Source organism: Oryx dammah, unplaced genomic scaffold (genome assembly GCF_014754425.2).
Source record: "Oryx dammah isolate SB20612 unplaced genomic scaffold, SCBI_Odam_1.1 HiC_scaffold_15, whole genome shotgun sequence".
NCBI lineage: Eukaryota > Metazoa > Chordata > Mammalia > Artiodactyla > Bovidae > Oryx > Oryx dammah.
This window is the reverse complement of record NW_024070199.1, coordinates 48950624-48963338: the sequence shown is the minus strand read 5'-3', so window position 1 is coordinate 48963338 and position 12715 is coordinate 48950624. Positions and strand designations below refer to the sequence as shown.

At 64.3% G+C, this 12715-nt stretch overlaps 2 protein-coding genes across 6 annotated transcripts; both read right to left on the bottom strand.

The window, feature by feature from the left end:
- Positions 1-839: 839 nt before the first annotated feature.
- On the bottom strand, positions 840-7673 carry CDHR5 (cadherin related family member 5). Of its 5 annotated transcripts, none has more exons than XM_040255434.1 (15): positions 7570-7673; positions 7229-7404; positions 6841-6891; positions 5236-5328; positions 5030-5131; positions 4845-4955; positions 4589-4759; positions 3954-4044; positions 3661-3758; positions 3368-3568; positions 3139-3252; positions 2977-3061; positions 2366-2890; positions 1681-1874; positions 840-1355 (listed from the first exon to the last, which is right to left on the bottom strand). In XM_040255434.1, exons 1-15 carry the CDS (start codon positions 7637-7639, stop codon positions 936-938), a joined length of 2502 nt encoding a protein of 833 aa, XP_040111368.1. In that variant the 5' UTR covers positions 7640-7673; the 3' UTR covers positions 840-935. The 5 variants fall into 5 exon arrangements, with proteins under 5 accessions (XP_040111368.1, XP_040111369.1, XP_040111371.1 ...); XM_040255435.1 differs by having other exon boundaries at positions 2366-2749; XM_040255437.1 differs by having other exon boundaries at positions 2366-2539.
- Positions 7674-10021: 2348 nt separating this feature from the next.
- SCT (secretin) lies at positions 10022-11070 on the bottom strand. Its single transcript, XM_040255481.1, has 4 exons — positions 10994-11070; positions 10795-10896; positions 10439-10531; positions 10022-10234 (listed from the first exon to the last, which is right to left on the bottom strand). Exons 1-4 carry the CDS (start codon positions 11068-11070, stop codon positions 10120-10122), a joined length of 387 nt encoding a protein of 128 aa, XP_040111415.1. The 3' UTR covers positions 10022-10119.
- Positions 11071-12715: the final 1645 nt, after the last annotated feature.

Genomic DNA, 12715 nt, shown 5'->3' with positions numbered 1-12715 from the left:
AGCTGCTCCCCTCGCTCACCCAGCGCAGCGGGGCCTGGGGCCAGCAACCAGCGTCCCGGGAGAGGCCGTGGGATAAGCCGAGGGTTCCAGAAACAAAACCTGGCGCATCACGGAGCGGAAGAGCGGGCTATGGGTGCGTGGGAGGGGCTGCGGCCGCGCTCTTTGGATTCTTAACCAGCGGCAGTTCCTCAGGCAATAATCTTCAAATACTGTCGAGATTAAAATACTTGGAAAGGGATGGGCAAACACCGGCGACTCGGAAGGAACGGTAGTGGTGGGGGGGTGGGGCGGAAGTCTTGCCTGAGGGCCGCTCCGAGGAAGCCAGTGGAGGGGGTTCGGGCCCCAACTTCGTGACTCTGGGTTCCGGTTCCGTCCGTCCATAGCCTCTGTTCTGTGCACCCACCAGCCCCACGTGCCGCACTAGGCTCGTGGCCACCGTCGTTCTGGGCCACACCCCCCACCAGCAATCGGTCCAGCCACCTGGACCGGGTGCCTCTGCGAGAGCCCCAGAGCGTTTACTGCCCTCACTGCGGCCCACAGGGGCAGCAGTGTGACCCTCGGGACGGTCCCGGGGCCCACGCCCTCCCACACGAGTCCTTGACGGGGGCTTCTGGCCAAGTGGCTCCTCAGCCTCCCCCAGAAGAAGAATCTCCATGTTGAGGCGGCCGTGGTCAGACCAGGAGAGGAACTTCCTGGCCACCAGCTGGCACCAAGCCTGGGAAGCCCCTCGCGCAGCAGGTGGTTTCCGGGAACCGGCGCTGAGAGCTCAAAGCAGTGCCCAGACCGCCCACCCCTCGCGGCTCCCACAGCTCCCCTGGAGGCCAGCAGACGTCCCCGCAGAACCGAAACTGTTATTTTATTCGGCGCCGTGGAGTGTGGGGACAGCCACCAAGCCGACTCTCGGGGTCCCGGCTGGGGGGTGGGGGGAGGCGGCATTAGAAGTGGATGGAGTCGGTACCAGGCGCTTCCTGGGCATCCGCAGCCTCGTGGCCGCTGCCCTCGCTGCCAGAGTCGCCAGCGCCGCCCACTTCCGAGGCGGGCGTGTTGAGAACCACCACGTCGGCCTCGGCGCCGATGTCCTCTCCGAACCACACGGCCTTGTAGCCGCCCTCAGGCCGCCGCTCCTTGGTCAGGATGGACCTCACGGCCGCCGGGCTGCCCCCGTCCGCGGCCTTGGCAGGGGCCTCTGGGAGCCCACGCGGGGTCTCGGGGCTGGGTGGCGCGGGCTCCGGGGGCTCGGGCTCCTGGGTAGCTGGCAGGGCGTGGCTGGGTGAAGGGCTAGGCGCCGGCGCCCAGTTGGCGTCTTCCGAGTCATTGAGGAAAGCCTGGTTGTCAAACCCTTGAGGCTGGGACTTCTGGGGGCGGGCAGGAGCCGGCGGTCAGCCAGCAGCCAGCTGGGCTCGGCCACCCTGCCTCCCGACACTGGGGGGGCCGGGCGCTCTGCCCCTCCGCCCTGCTCCCTAGTCTTCGTGGCATCCCACCCCACTCTCGCCTCTGCACCCCATCTCCCACGCTGACCACCAGCCTCCCTCCGTCCCCCATGCTGCCCGCTGCCTCACGCTGCCCGGCTCTCCCTCCTGCTCCCTCTCCACCGCCCCGCCGTCTCTGGCTGCTCTCTGACTCTGCAACCCCTCTCCTGGCCCTCCAGCGGGCAGCTCCTGCCCCCACGCCGAGCCTCACCAGTGCTCGGCCAAAGCCGCACATGAGTCGGTGGCCGTAGTGCTTGTAGACCAGGACCGTGAGGGCGATCAGAGCCAGGAGGAGCAGGGCGCCCAGCACCCCGCCCAGTGCCGCCATCTCTGCCTCCGAGAAGCGCCGGTCCCCAGCCTGGCCGCCGTCTGGTCTGCCTTCTATTCGGGCTGTTTCAGATGTCCCTGTGGGCAGTGTGACGGCTGCCCACTTACTCTCACATCCCAAGCACTCCTAGGCTGAACTGCGGGACGCTCAGGACACCCCGAGAGCAGGCCAGGCCTGGCACCAAGGGGTGGGTACACTGATCCCCCAACAGGCCAGGCCGCTGGAGAGGGCAGGGAGGGGCGTCAGTGCCCACCAGTTCCAAGTGGGAGGCCGAGGGGGCCACTATTCCAGCAAGGAAATGCGGGCAGCACGGGGCCTGTGGACTGAATGACCCTGGGAACTAGGGGGGGTCACTGAACCCCAAATCTGGGCTCTGCCCCAACCCCCACACCTTCCCCAGTTTAACTCCTGGCACCCTTAGGACCTGTCTCTCCCCCAGACCGGAACAGACCTCCCTTGGGGTTTCGTGGTCGTGCTGGGCTGACCTGGGGTCAACCGTGCCCCACTGTGATGACCCAGTCATGAGTCAGGGAGCCTGCGGGTGACTAAAGGGTAATGGGGTTGCTACCTGGCGTCCAGGGGTTCCTGCTGGACCCAGGGGACGTCGGCGGAGAGGTTCCTGGTTTCGAGGTCTGTGCTGAGCCCCCACTGGGTGAGGCTGCTGGGAGGGAGGGGCTGGTTCCCACACTGGGGGTCCCCGCAGGCGCAGGCGTGGAGGAGGCCGGAGGCCTCAGAGTGGTGCCTGGGGAGGGGTGTGGGCCAGTGTCCCCCCCAGAGCTGGCCGTGGAGGACCCCTGAGAGGGCTCAGGGGGTTGGGGAGCTTCCGAAGTGGGGCCACTTGAGGGTCTGGTTGCTGAGCCCTGGCTGGGTGAGGCTGCTGAGGGGGAGGGGCTGGTTCCCACACTGGGGGGCCCCGAAGGCGTGGAGGAGGCCGGCAGGCTCAGAGTGGTGCCTGAGGAAGGCTGCAGGCCCGTGTCTCCTCCAGAGCTGGTCGTGGAGGACCCCTGAGACGGCTCAGGGGGCCGAGGGACTTCTGAAGTGGTGCCGCTCGAGAGTCTGGTAGTTCCTGCCGTCTCTGGGGACGTGGGGGGGCCTGGGGCCAGGGACAGGGCTTGGGCTCACCACTGCCCCCAGCAAGGGGCCCTCCCCCTGCCAACCTGGGGTCCTGGGGAGGCTCACCTGTGGGGGAGGGCTCCTGTTCTGAGACCTGAATCTCCACGACCGTGGTCGCAGTGCCTGAAGTCACTGTATTCTCAGCCTCGACCTGGGCAGGAAGGGGGCTTGTCCCTCCTGGGCTCCAGCTGGAGCCCTGGCCCTCGGAGACCGCCGCCCACCTCTCACCTCGGCGTAGAAGACCCCGGCGCGCTCCAGCGAGGCGGCAGTCAGGACGGCTTCTCCGTCCATTCGGAAGTCAGAGTTGTTGGTGATTCGATACGTGATGGCTGAGTTGAGGTCCTAGACGTGGCCCCAGTTAGTCCTGAGCCCAGGCTGCTCCGCAAACCACTCCACCCTCACGCCCCCCACCCCCCAGCAGGAGGCCAGGCAGACCAAAGGACCAGGCGGTGCCTACTGGGAACTCGGGGTCCTGGGCCCGGATCCTCAGCGGCTGGGAAGGGTCAGCTGCATCCTTGATGGCCACGCCCACCCCAGAGCCACGCCTCGCGGTGCCACGATACAGGCTCTTCGTGAAGTGCGGCACGCTCCCGTTGGCATTCCGGGCCTCCACCGTGACCTGGGTCACGGAGTATCGGGCGTTATCAGCCTGCTCGCCCTGGGGGTTTGGGAGACAACAGTGACCAGCTGGTCTTTGAGCTGCGTGTTCTGTAGCCATGGGCCCAAGCAGGGCCTTGTGTGGGCACCAACCTTGACCACCAGAAGGAAGGTCTTGGCACTGGGGATGCTCTTGGTCATGGTGAGGTTGCCCGAGTCGGCACTGATGGAGAACGTGCTGTCCTCGTTTCCTGAGAGGAGGGAGTGTTTGGGCGGGGTCCCCTCTGGAGGCCTGAGGTCTGCCCACGTAGGGACGGGCTCAGGGTGTCCCCTGGAGAGGGACCCGCGTAGGGATGGGCTCGGGGTGTCCCCTGGAGAGGGACCCGCGTAGGGATGGGCTCGGGGTGCCCCCTGGAGAGGGAAGTCGGGAGCTGCTGCCCACTCACCACTGACGACGCTGTACTGGATGGGCTGGTCGAGGCCCCGGTCCCCATCCACGGCATAGACGGGCCCAGGGTGCAGGATGAGGGGGCCTGGCTGTGGGAATGAGGGGTGAGGACCCCATGGGGCTGGCGCTGTGGCCGCTGCTTGGCATTCCTGCGCCCCTCCAGGAGGCTGGGGTCGCTACCAGTGGGCAGCCAGGGACACAGCCCAGTCATCCAGCACGGCTCCCCGCTGCAGCTCCTTGGATCTGCTGCTAATGAGTCAGTTTGCCCAGGGCATTGGATCAATCTGAATATGGTGTCTGTCTCAGGAGGCAGCACTCAAGGGTGGGAGGGCGCACCTGGTGGCCGTGCCAGGCCCCGCTGCCCCCCAGCTCCTCTGTGGCCCTCAAGCCTCCCCAGCATCCTCCCCAAGCTCACTGCCCACTTGCTGGGCCCCAGGGGGCTGTCTGGCTGTGCCCTGAGGACAACTGGACCCAGTTCCCTCACTGGCATTTCAGAGGCCCTGGCCACCACGGCGTGGGGCAAGATTGGTTTACAAAAGAAGGTTCCCTTTTCCTTGAAAATTACAACCACTCCGGCCCCTTGGCAGCCAGGCCCCACGCCCTTGCCACCCTGCTCCTTGGGGTCCGCAGTACCAGTCTATGGCCAGTGGGCACAGCTCCATGGTACTGGGCATGGATGCAGACAAAACCATCCGAGTAGCTGCAAGGCAGGAACCAGGGGGGTCGCAGGTCGACGGGCTGCACCTTCAGGACCAAGGTGGCTGTGGCTGTGTGGCTGGGCTCCGTGGTCTCCCCCTGTGTGTCCTGCAACAGCCCCGCCCTGCAGTCAGGCCCAGGCGCTGGGGGCCGAGGCCGCACGCAGGGCCGTGAGTGGGAGGGGCCTGCTCACCCGGGCCAGCAGCCGGAAGGTCATGTTTGGCCACCTCTCCAAGTCCAGTGATTGGTCCAGCTGCAGCGCTGGGCGGTTCGCACCCACCAAGGAGAAGAAACTGCTGGCACCCTGGGGAGGTAGGGGACTCAGCCCGGAGGACGCACGGGGGGTGGTGCCCAGAGCAAGGAGCTGGGAGCACTGACCAGGGTGACCTCTTGGAGGGTGTAGAAAAGGACATCGTCTTTGTCCTGGTCCTGGGCCTCCAGTTCTGTCTCTGGGATGACGATGGTGTTCACCCGAGTGTCCTGGGGGGCGGAGGGGCTGGTCTGGCCATGACCCTGAACCCCAGGCTTAGAGCCCGCTCTTCAGACGCCCCAGCTGGTACCGGCCGCTGCCCCCTCTAGCTCACCTCAGGCACTTCCCAGAGCTTGGTCTCATAGGGGAACCTGGGTGGGTTGTCGTTGACATCCAGCACGGACACAAACACCCTCAGCTGAGTCACCTAGGGGAGGGGGAAAGTCCCCGGCCAGGCCGGGTGAGCTCATTCCGGATGCTGGGGTGCACCCCAGACTGCTCTCCGCCTGGGGCTCCTGCTCCAGGCATTACAGACAGGGAACAGAAAGTGATTTTAAAAGCACAGAAGTGCAGGACTTCCCCGGTGGTCCAGTGGCTGAGACTCTGAGCTTCCAACGCAGGGGGCCCGGGTTTGATCCCCAGTCCCTTGTGGCTCAGCTGGTAAAGAATCTGTCCGCAATGCGGGAGACCTGGGTTCGATCCCTGGGTTGGGAAGATCCCCTGGAGACGGGAAAGGCTCCCCACTCCAGTACTCTGGTCTGGAGAATCCCATAGACTGTATAGTCCACGGGGTCACAGAGGTCTGACTTTCACTTTCTTGTGTTTGAGGGAACTGTTAACAGATCCCACACGCGGCAGCTCAGGACCCCGTGTGCCACAACTAAGGCCTAGTGCAGGTGAATAAACAAAGATTAAAACTGAAAAGCACAGGGAGGTGCGGGTGACCTGGAGAAAGATGGCACAGGCCCTGCGGGGTGCGACCAGCAGAGCCCCACGATGAGAAAAATGGCAAAACAGTCCAAGTTCCTCAAACATGAAACTCGGGGGAATCAGGAAACCCGCAGATTGAAAGGGACGTGAGAGAAACCTCAGCCAGCTGCTCCAGGTGGACCTTGCTGGGGACCCGACTCAGGCAAGAAACTGTCACAGCCGCCTCTGACCCCGGGGAGTGGGGACGCCGGGTGTCGCACGGCTGAGGGGTCCCTGCCTTCCCCGGTGTGACGGCATCACTATGGGAGCCGAGCCGGTTAAGAAGCAGCCGTATCTTTTAGAGGCTCATCCTGAAATCTCCGTGGTGCCCTGTGATGTCGGCTGGGGGCACCTGTGGGACTCAGGGAACACCGAAGAGCTGGCTGGCACGCGGGAGGGGGCGCGAGGGTGGGCGCCTCTCCGAGGACGTGTCCATCCAGGGAGCGGGCTGGGGGCGGGGCACCGCTCTGCCTTGATTCACTTCATTCGGGAGGCCAGGCGGGGACCCCGCTGGAGAGAGTCTCCCTTTACTGGAGACTTTCTCCTGCCGCGCCCTGGGCTGGGCGGGGCCACGGGGGGAGTTAAGGACCGGCTGGAAGATGCTGCTGACCAGGCCCCAGGTGGATGCCCGGGGTGGTGGGCAGGACCTGGCCTGAGGCAGAGGCAGCAGATTCGCCGGGGAAGGACGGGGGAGGGGAGGACGGCGCTGGCGGGCGGGGTGCCTCTTGGGTCGGCTTGGGGGACCCACTGGGCTGGGGTTGGCAGTTCAAGGCACAGTCTGCTGGAGGCAGTGTGGCCTTGCTGGCACAGAGGTGACGCCTGAACACGCCACCGGGCGGGGTCAGCAGGGAGTGACCGCGGCCGGGCAGGGCGGAGCACAGAGGTCCAGGCCAGGACACTCTGCCGTCGGGCGGGCGGGGGGGGGGCTGGGGGGGTGGTGGTGGTGGGAGGGGTCTGGGGGCGCGCTCACCACGGAGTCACCGCTCCTGCACTCCAGCTGAGCCTCCAGCATGCTGTTCGCCTGTGAGGGGGTGGGCGTGGGACTCACCTAACTGGCTGGCCCCGCTGACCGTCCCCATCTCCCAGCTGAGGAGACGGAGCGCGGCAGGTGCTGGCTCGGGGTCCGCGTCCCCCGCCCTGCGTCCACCGGGCGTCAGGGCCCGGCAGCTTGACCTCCTGAGGGGCCCACCCACGAGAACAGGCCCTCAGCCAAGCCTGGGGGCCCAAGAGGCCCCCTGAGCAAACTGAGACCCAGAGATTCCCAGAGAGCTGGGGAGGAGTATCAGTGCCCAGGTGGGTCCCTCGGGGGGTCCCTGCCGCCCCCACGGGCACAGCCAGCCTGGGTCCGCTGTCCGCACCTCATAGTCCGGGGTCACGTTGAGAAACAGCTGATTCCCCTGGATCCGAAATGCAAAAGGGGTGGACGAGGGTCCAAGGGTCACCTGCTGGCCCTCGGGGACGTAGACGTCCAGGAGGGGCTCCCCGGGGTTCGTGTTCTCCTTGACTGTGAGGGAGGTCTTCTCCACGGAGCAGACTGGACGTGGGAGGAAGGGTCGGTGCTGCCAGCCCCCCGCGCCCCGCCCAGCCCCCCGCCCGCTGGCCAGCCCCCTGCCCGGCCCCCTGCCCAGCCCCCGGCCCGCTGGCCAGCCTCCCGCCCCCCGCCCGCCCCGCGCCCGCCCCGCCCGCGCCCCCTCCACACCTGCGCCCTGGGCCTGGGCCTCAGCCGCGAAGAGCAGGAGCAGCGAAAGCAGCAGGACCCAGGCCCCCATCTGGGCGGCGGCGGCGGCGGCGGCCCGCGGAGGGTCCGAGCCCGTCTGCTGCCCAGGACTCGTTGGGCCGCCCGGGTGCTGCCTGGCGCGTTCCCCTCCCGGGTGACCTTCGCCCCGCCAGACGCCGCCCCGCTTTATGGCCCTTGACAACCGCCGGCCGCAGGCCTGGCCTCCACCAAGGGGGCCCTCGTCGGCCGCCGGCCAGGCCCCTCTGACCGCAAGGAGGGGAGACCAGATCCAGGCCTCGTACAGGGGCTGACGGGGCTTACCCCACAGACCCCGAGACAGAGGAGCTCACAGCCGGGCAGGGGGAGCGGATCCGGGGCTCGGACTGGGGGGCCGCGGGGACTGGCTCCTGTGCTCGCCGTATTCCCGCCCCACCCCCATGTAGAATGCCCCTCTGCTGGGCTCCTCTGCCAGAATGATCACAGGTGCAATACCAGGGGTCAGCCCCGTGAGGTCCAGGCCCACCTCCTCTGCCTACTCAACCCTCTAGGTCTGGAAGGGAAAGGTTATTTGTGTTATTTGTGTCTCAGGGACTCCTCTGCCTGTCCCAGAAACATGCTGGCTTCCTCCAGGCAAGGCTGGGTGAGCCCACCGTGACAGAGATGGAGTGTTCCAGGAGCAGCTGGCAGCTCTGGGGGGGCACCCTGGGTGCCAACAGAGGGGCATCCTGGTGAGGAACCTTAGCCCAGTTCCCCAAGCATCCTGCCTCCATTTCCTTGCCCACCTAAGTTCAGTAGGTGGGAGACAGCAATGGGTGGAGTCCGGAAGGGGAGAAGGGCCTGCTGTGATGGGGCGTGGGGTGGAGTCTTCCCCGCCTCCTGGCCTGAAACACCTTCCGGGAGCAGCCCTGCCTGCACCCCTGGTCCTCCAAGCCCTCCTGCAACCCTGGCACTTCCTGGGCTGTCGTCACTGGCCCTGCCCCACAGGCCCCGGGTGGTCAAGGAACTCTGCCAGACAGCAGGCCAGGACACAGGGCCGAGAGTCATGCTCAGGTCCTTCCACTGGGGAGTGGCCTCCTGGGCGACGTCGCCTGCCTGTCACCTCTTCCTGCTTGGCTGAGCCTCCCTGCCCCATCCTCGCCCCTTGCTAGGCTTCAAGAGTACGTGAACTGAGAACTTCCAGATGTCCAAGCTGGATTTAGAAAAGGCAGAAGAACCAAAGATCAAATTGCCAACATCCATTGGATCATAGAAAAAGCAAGAGAATTCCAGAAAAACATCTACTTCTGCTTTATTGACTACGCTAAAGCCTTCGACTGCAGATCACAATGGACTGTGGAAAACTTCTTGAAGAGATGGGAATACCAGACCACCTTACCTGCCTCCTGCCAAACCTGTATGCGGGTCAAAAAGCAAGTCAGAACCAGACATGGAGCAGTGGACTGGCCCGAAACTGGGACAGGAGTGCGGCAGGGTTGTATATTGTCACCCTGCTTATTTGGTCCCGTCACTCATGGCAAATAGATGGCGAAACAATGGAAAGAATGAGAGACTTAATTTTCCTGGGCTTGAAAATCACTCTGGACCATGACTGTGGCCATGAAGTTAAAAGACGATTGTTCCTCAGAAGAAAAGCTGTCACCAACCTCGACAGCACATTGAAAACCAGAGGGGTCACTTTACCTACAAAGGTCCATATAGTCAAAGCTATGGTTTTTCACGTACAGATCTGAGAGCTGGAAAATGAAAAAGGCTGAGTGCCGAAGAATTGGTGCCTTTGAACTGTGATGTTGAAGACTCTTGAGAGTCCCTTGGACTGCAAGGAGGTCAAACCAGTCATTCCTAAAGGAAATCAACCCTGAATATTCATTGAAGGACTGATGCTGAAACTGAAGCTCCAATCCTTTGGCCACCTGATGCAAAGAACTGACTCACTAGAAAAGACTCTGATGCTGGGAAAGATTGAAGACAGGAGAAGGGGATGACAGAGGATGAGATGGTTGGATGGCATCACTGTCTCAGTGGACATGAGTTTGAGCAAGCTCCGGGAGATGGTGAAGGACAGGAAAGCCTGGTGTGCTGCAGTCCACGGGATAGCAGAGTCAGACACGACTGAGCAGCTGAAGAACAGCCTTGCCCCCTCACCTCTGCCTCCCTGGGAAAGGAGCTGGGGGACCTGTGAGCCCCCCACAGTCTCTGTTTGCTGTGTGGCTGGCAGGGGTGCAGCCAGCTCCCAGGGAGCCCAGGGGGTGGGCAGCAGATAAGGAAGTGGGCAGATGAAGCTCCCCGCTGGCTTCCCAGGTTTAAAGGGCAGCTGGGCGTGGCCACCGTCTTAGACACAGGAGGACAGGGCCCTCCTTCCCTGGACAGCCGCGCACCACAGGTGCTTTGAGGGTACCAGATGGCAGTGCACAGAGTTCGCGGGGCTAGGGTCTGAATTCCTCCTTTATTGGTGCCAGATGCAACCCCTCCCCCTCCTCCCACCCCCTCCTCTGTCCAGGGCCCCCCTCCGGAGTGTCCGTCTTCCTCAGGGCCTCATCGGGTCCCCTCAGCAGTCGGGACGGCCGGCTTGGACACCATGACCCCTGCCTTCAGTGCAAGAGGCAGCTGGGAAGACCAGGCTTGACCCTCGGGGGGCCTCAGGGGCGCCCTGCAGAGACAGCCGGGTTAAGGGTTGGGGTCTTGGCGCGGGAGACCACGCCCACCTGGGGACAGCAGGCCTCTCTGGTCACCGGCGTCGGGAGTTTCCCCTTCCCAGGCTCCCGGACCGTGCTTGTGTCCCGCTGTGCCCGAGACCCAGGGTGCCTCAGGGAGGGAGGCGCTGAAGGAGGGATGGGGCAGGGCCGCTGCTCACCAAGCCTGCAGGGCGGGCGCGTCCGACCACAGCAGGCATAGCGGGCCCTCCGCAGACTTGGTCCAGACTGTGCTGTTCTCTGGGTCCTGCTCGCTGCCCCCCACCCCAAGTCAGGATTAGTCTGGAGTCGGGGGGGTCCCCCACCGCGTCGCTTGTCCCCCGCCAGCCCCTCACCGGCTCTCTCCACCAGGCCCCGCCCCTCGCCCGCCTTTCCCTCCAGGCCCCGCCCCTCGCCCGCCTTTCCCTCCAGGCCCCGCCCCTCGCCCGCCTTTCCCTCCAGGCCCCGCCCCTCGCCCGCCTTTCCCTCCAGGCCCCGCCCCTCACCTGCTTTTCCCCCCCCAGGCCCCGCCCCTCACCTGCGTTTCCCCACCAGGCCCTGCAGCAGCCGCTGCAGCCGCGCGCTGTCCCTTAGGCGGCTGAGCTCGCTCGTGAACGTTCCGTCCGAGTGTCGCGGGGCCCTGTGGAGGGGACGGGAGGGCGGCCGCGGGTGGTCAGGGCCGGGCGGGGGCAGGATGGGGTGGGGGAGTGGGCGCAGGCTTCGGGCCGCAGGCTCACCTGGGGGGCGCGGGGCGCGCGGCGCAGCCTCCGAGCAGCAGCGGCGGCAGCAGCAGCAGCAGGGCCAGCGTAGCCATGGTGCGCGCCGGACCGGGCTGAGCAGCCGCGGGCCCCGGCCCCTTTTATGGGGGCGCGGGGGGGGGGCGGGGGGGGGGGGGGGGGGGGGGGGTCAGCGCCGCCCCGGCTCCGCGCCGCCAGAGCCGCGCCCCATCGATCGCGCGGGAAGGTCAGGGCCGCCCCCCCAGCTGTCGCCCCGGAAGCCCGCCCGCCCCTAGCGCCGCGGTGGCGCCCCTCGGCAGGCCGGCGGGGGTCGGGCGCCCGGGGACCAGGGGACCCCGGTGGGGGCGGCGGGCGAAACCTGCGGGGGGACGGCCTGTGCGAAGCTTAGAGGCGTCAGCGGAGGCCCGATGAGGCGGTCCAGAGGGCCTGGAGGGGACTCAGGCCGAGGCCACCGAAGCCGCGGACCGAGTGACCTTTCCCCAGTCTTCGGACGCGGCACGGCACGGGCAGCTGCGGGCAGCTTGGGAGTGGAGGGCTGAGGCCGAGCGAGCCCGGGGCCTGGGGCCCTGGGCCTTCGTGTGCGGTTCTGCAGGCGGGAGATCTGAGCCTACCTCGGTCGGCCTTTCTACAACCAGCACCTCTGATATCCTGACACAGAAACTGCAAATGGAGTCAGTGGAGTTATAAACCCGCAGCTCTTGTGTTAGACTCCATGTGCGTCTGAAAGTCATCCGCAGACTTTGTTTTTTAGAACAGTTTCAGGTTTACAGAAAAATCGAGCTGAAAGTACGAATTCACACACATACACACACACACACACACACAGGCTCACCAACAAGGGCCGTTCATTTAGGACATTTGTTACAAATGATGAATTGTACATTATTGTCAAGTACATCCGGGATTTTCCGTCACTAGTCATCTTGGTGTTACATATTCTATGGGCTTTGGCAAATGTATAACAGCACGAATCCACTAGTGTGGACGCTGCCTCACAGAGCTTTCCTGCCCTAAAAATCCCCTTAATGCCACCTGCCTGTCCTCCCCTCTGTCCCCAGCGCCTGTTTACTGTTTCTGTTCAGTTCAGTTCAGTCGCTCAGCCGTGTCCGACTCTGCAACCCCATGAATCGCAGCACGCCAGGCCTCCCTGTCCATCATCAACTCCCAGAGTTCAGTCAGACTCAACGTCCGTCAAGTCAGTGATGCCATCCAGCCATCTCATCCTCGGTCGTCCCCTTCTCCTCCTGCCCCCAATCCCTCCCAGCATCAAAGTCTTTTCCAATGAGTCAACTCTTCACATGAGGTGGCCAAAGTACTGGAGTTTCAGCTTTAGCATCTGTCCTTCCAAAGAAATCCCAGGGCTGATCTCCTTCAGAACAGACTGGCTGGATCTCCTTGCAGTCCAAGGGACTCTCAGGAGTCTTCTCACCTTTTCAGGAGTGCCGTGTGGTTGGAGTCATACAGTGTGTGGCCTTTTCTCATTGGCTTCTTTCACTTACACAGATTTAAGTTTCCTCCGTGTCTTTTCCTGGGCTGACAGCTCATTTCCTTTTAGTCCTGAATAATATCCCGTGGTCTGATGCACCGCAGTTTATTTATACTCTCACCTCCTAAAGGACATCTTGAGTTGCTTTGGTTGCTTTCAGATTTTGGCAATTATGAGTAAAGCTGCTGTGAATATCTACACGCAGGTTTTCGTGTGGATGTAAGTTGTCATCTCCT

What these genes read in the sequence shown, in the direction of transcription:
- SCT (XM_040255481.1), bottom strand. Translation starts at nt 11,070, where the DNA reads ATGGCTACGCTGGCCCTGCTGCTGCTGCTGCCGCCGCTGCTGCTCGGA. An exon ending in GCGCGCCCCGCGCCCCCCAG is followed by an intron (nt 10,897 to 10,993) that starts GTGAGCCTGCGG and finishes TCCCCTCCACAG; the next exon opens with GGCCCCGCGACACTCGGACG. An exon ending in GCGCCCGCCCTGCAGGCTTG is followed by an intron (nt 10,235 to 10,438) that starts GTGAGCAGCGGC and finishes CTGTCTCTGCAG; the next exon opens with GGCGCCCCTGAGGCCCCCCG.
- CDHR5 (XM_040255434.1), bottom strand. Translation starts at nt 7,639, where the DNA reads ATGGGGGCCTGGGTCCTGCTGCTTTCGCTGCTCCTGCTCTTCGCGGCT. An exon ending in GCAGGAGCGGTGACTCCGTG is followed by an intron (nt 5,329 to 6,840) that starts GTGAGCGCGCCC and finishes CCCCTCCCCTAG; the next exon opens with GTGACTCAGCTGAGGGTGTT. An exon ending in ACAGGAGCCCTCCCCCACAG is followed by an intron (nt 2,891 to 2,976) that starts GTGAGCCTCCCC and finishes CCCTGGCCCCAG; the next exon opens with GCCCCCCCACGTCCCCAGAG.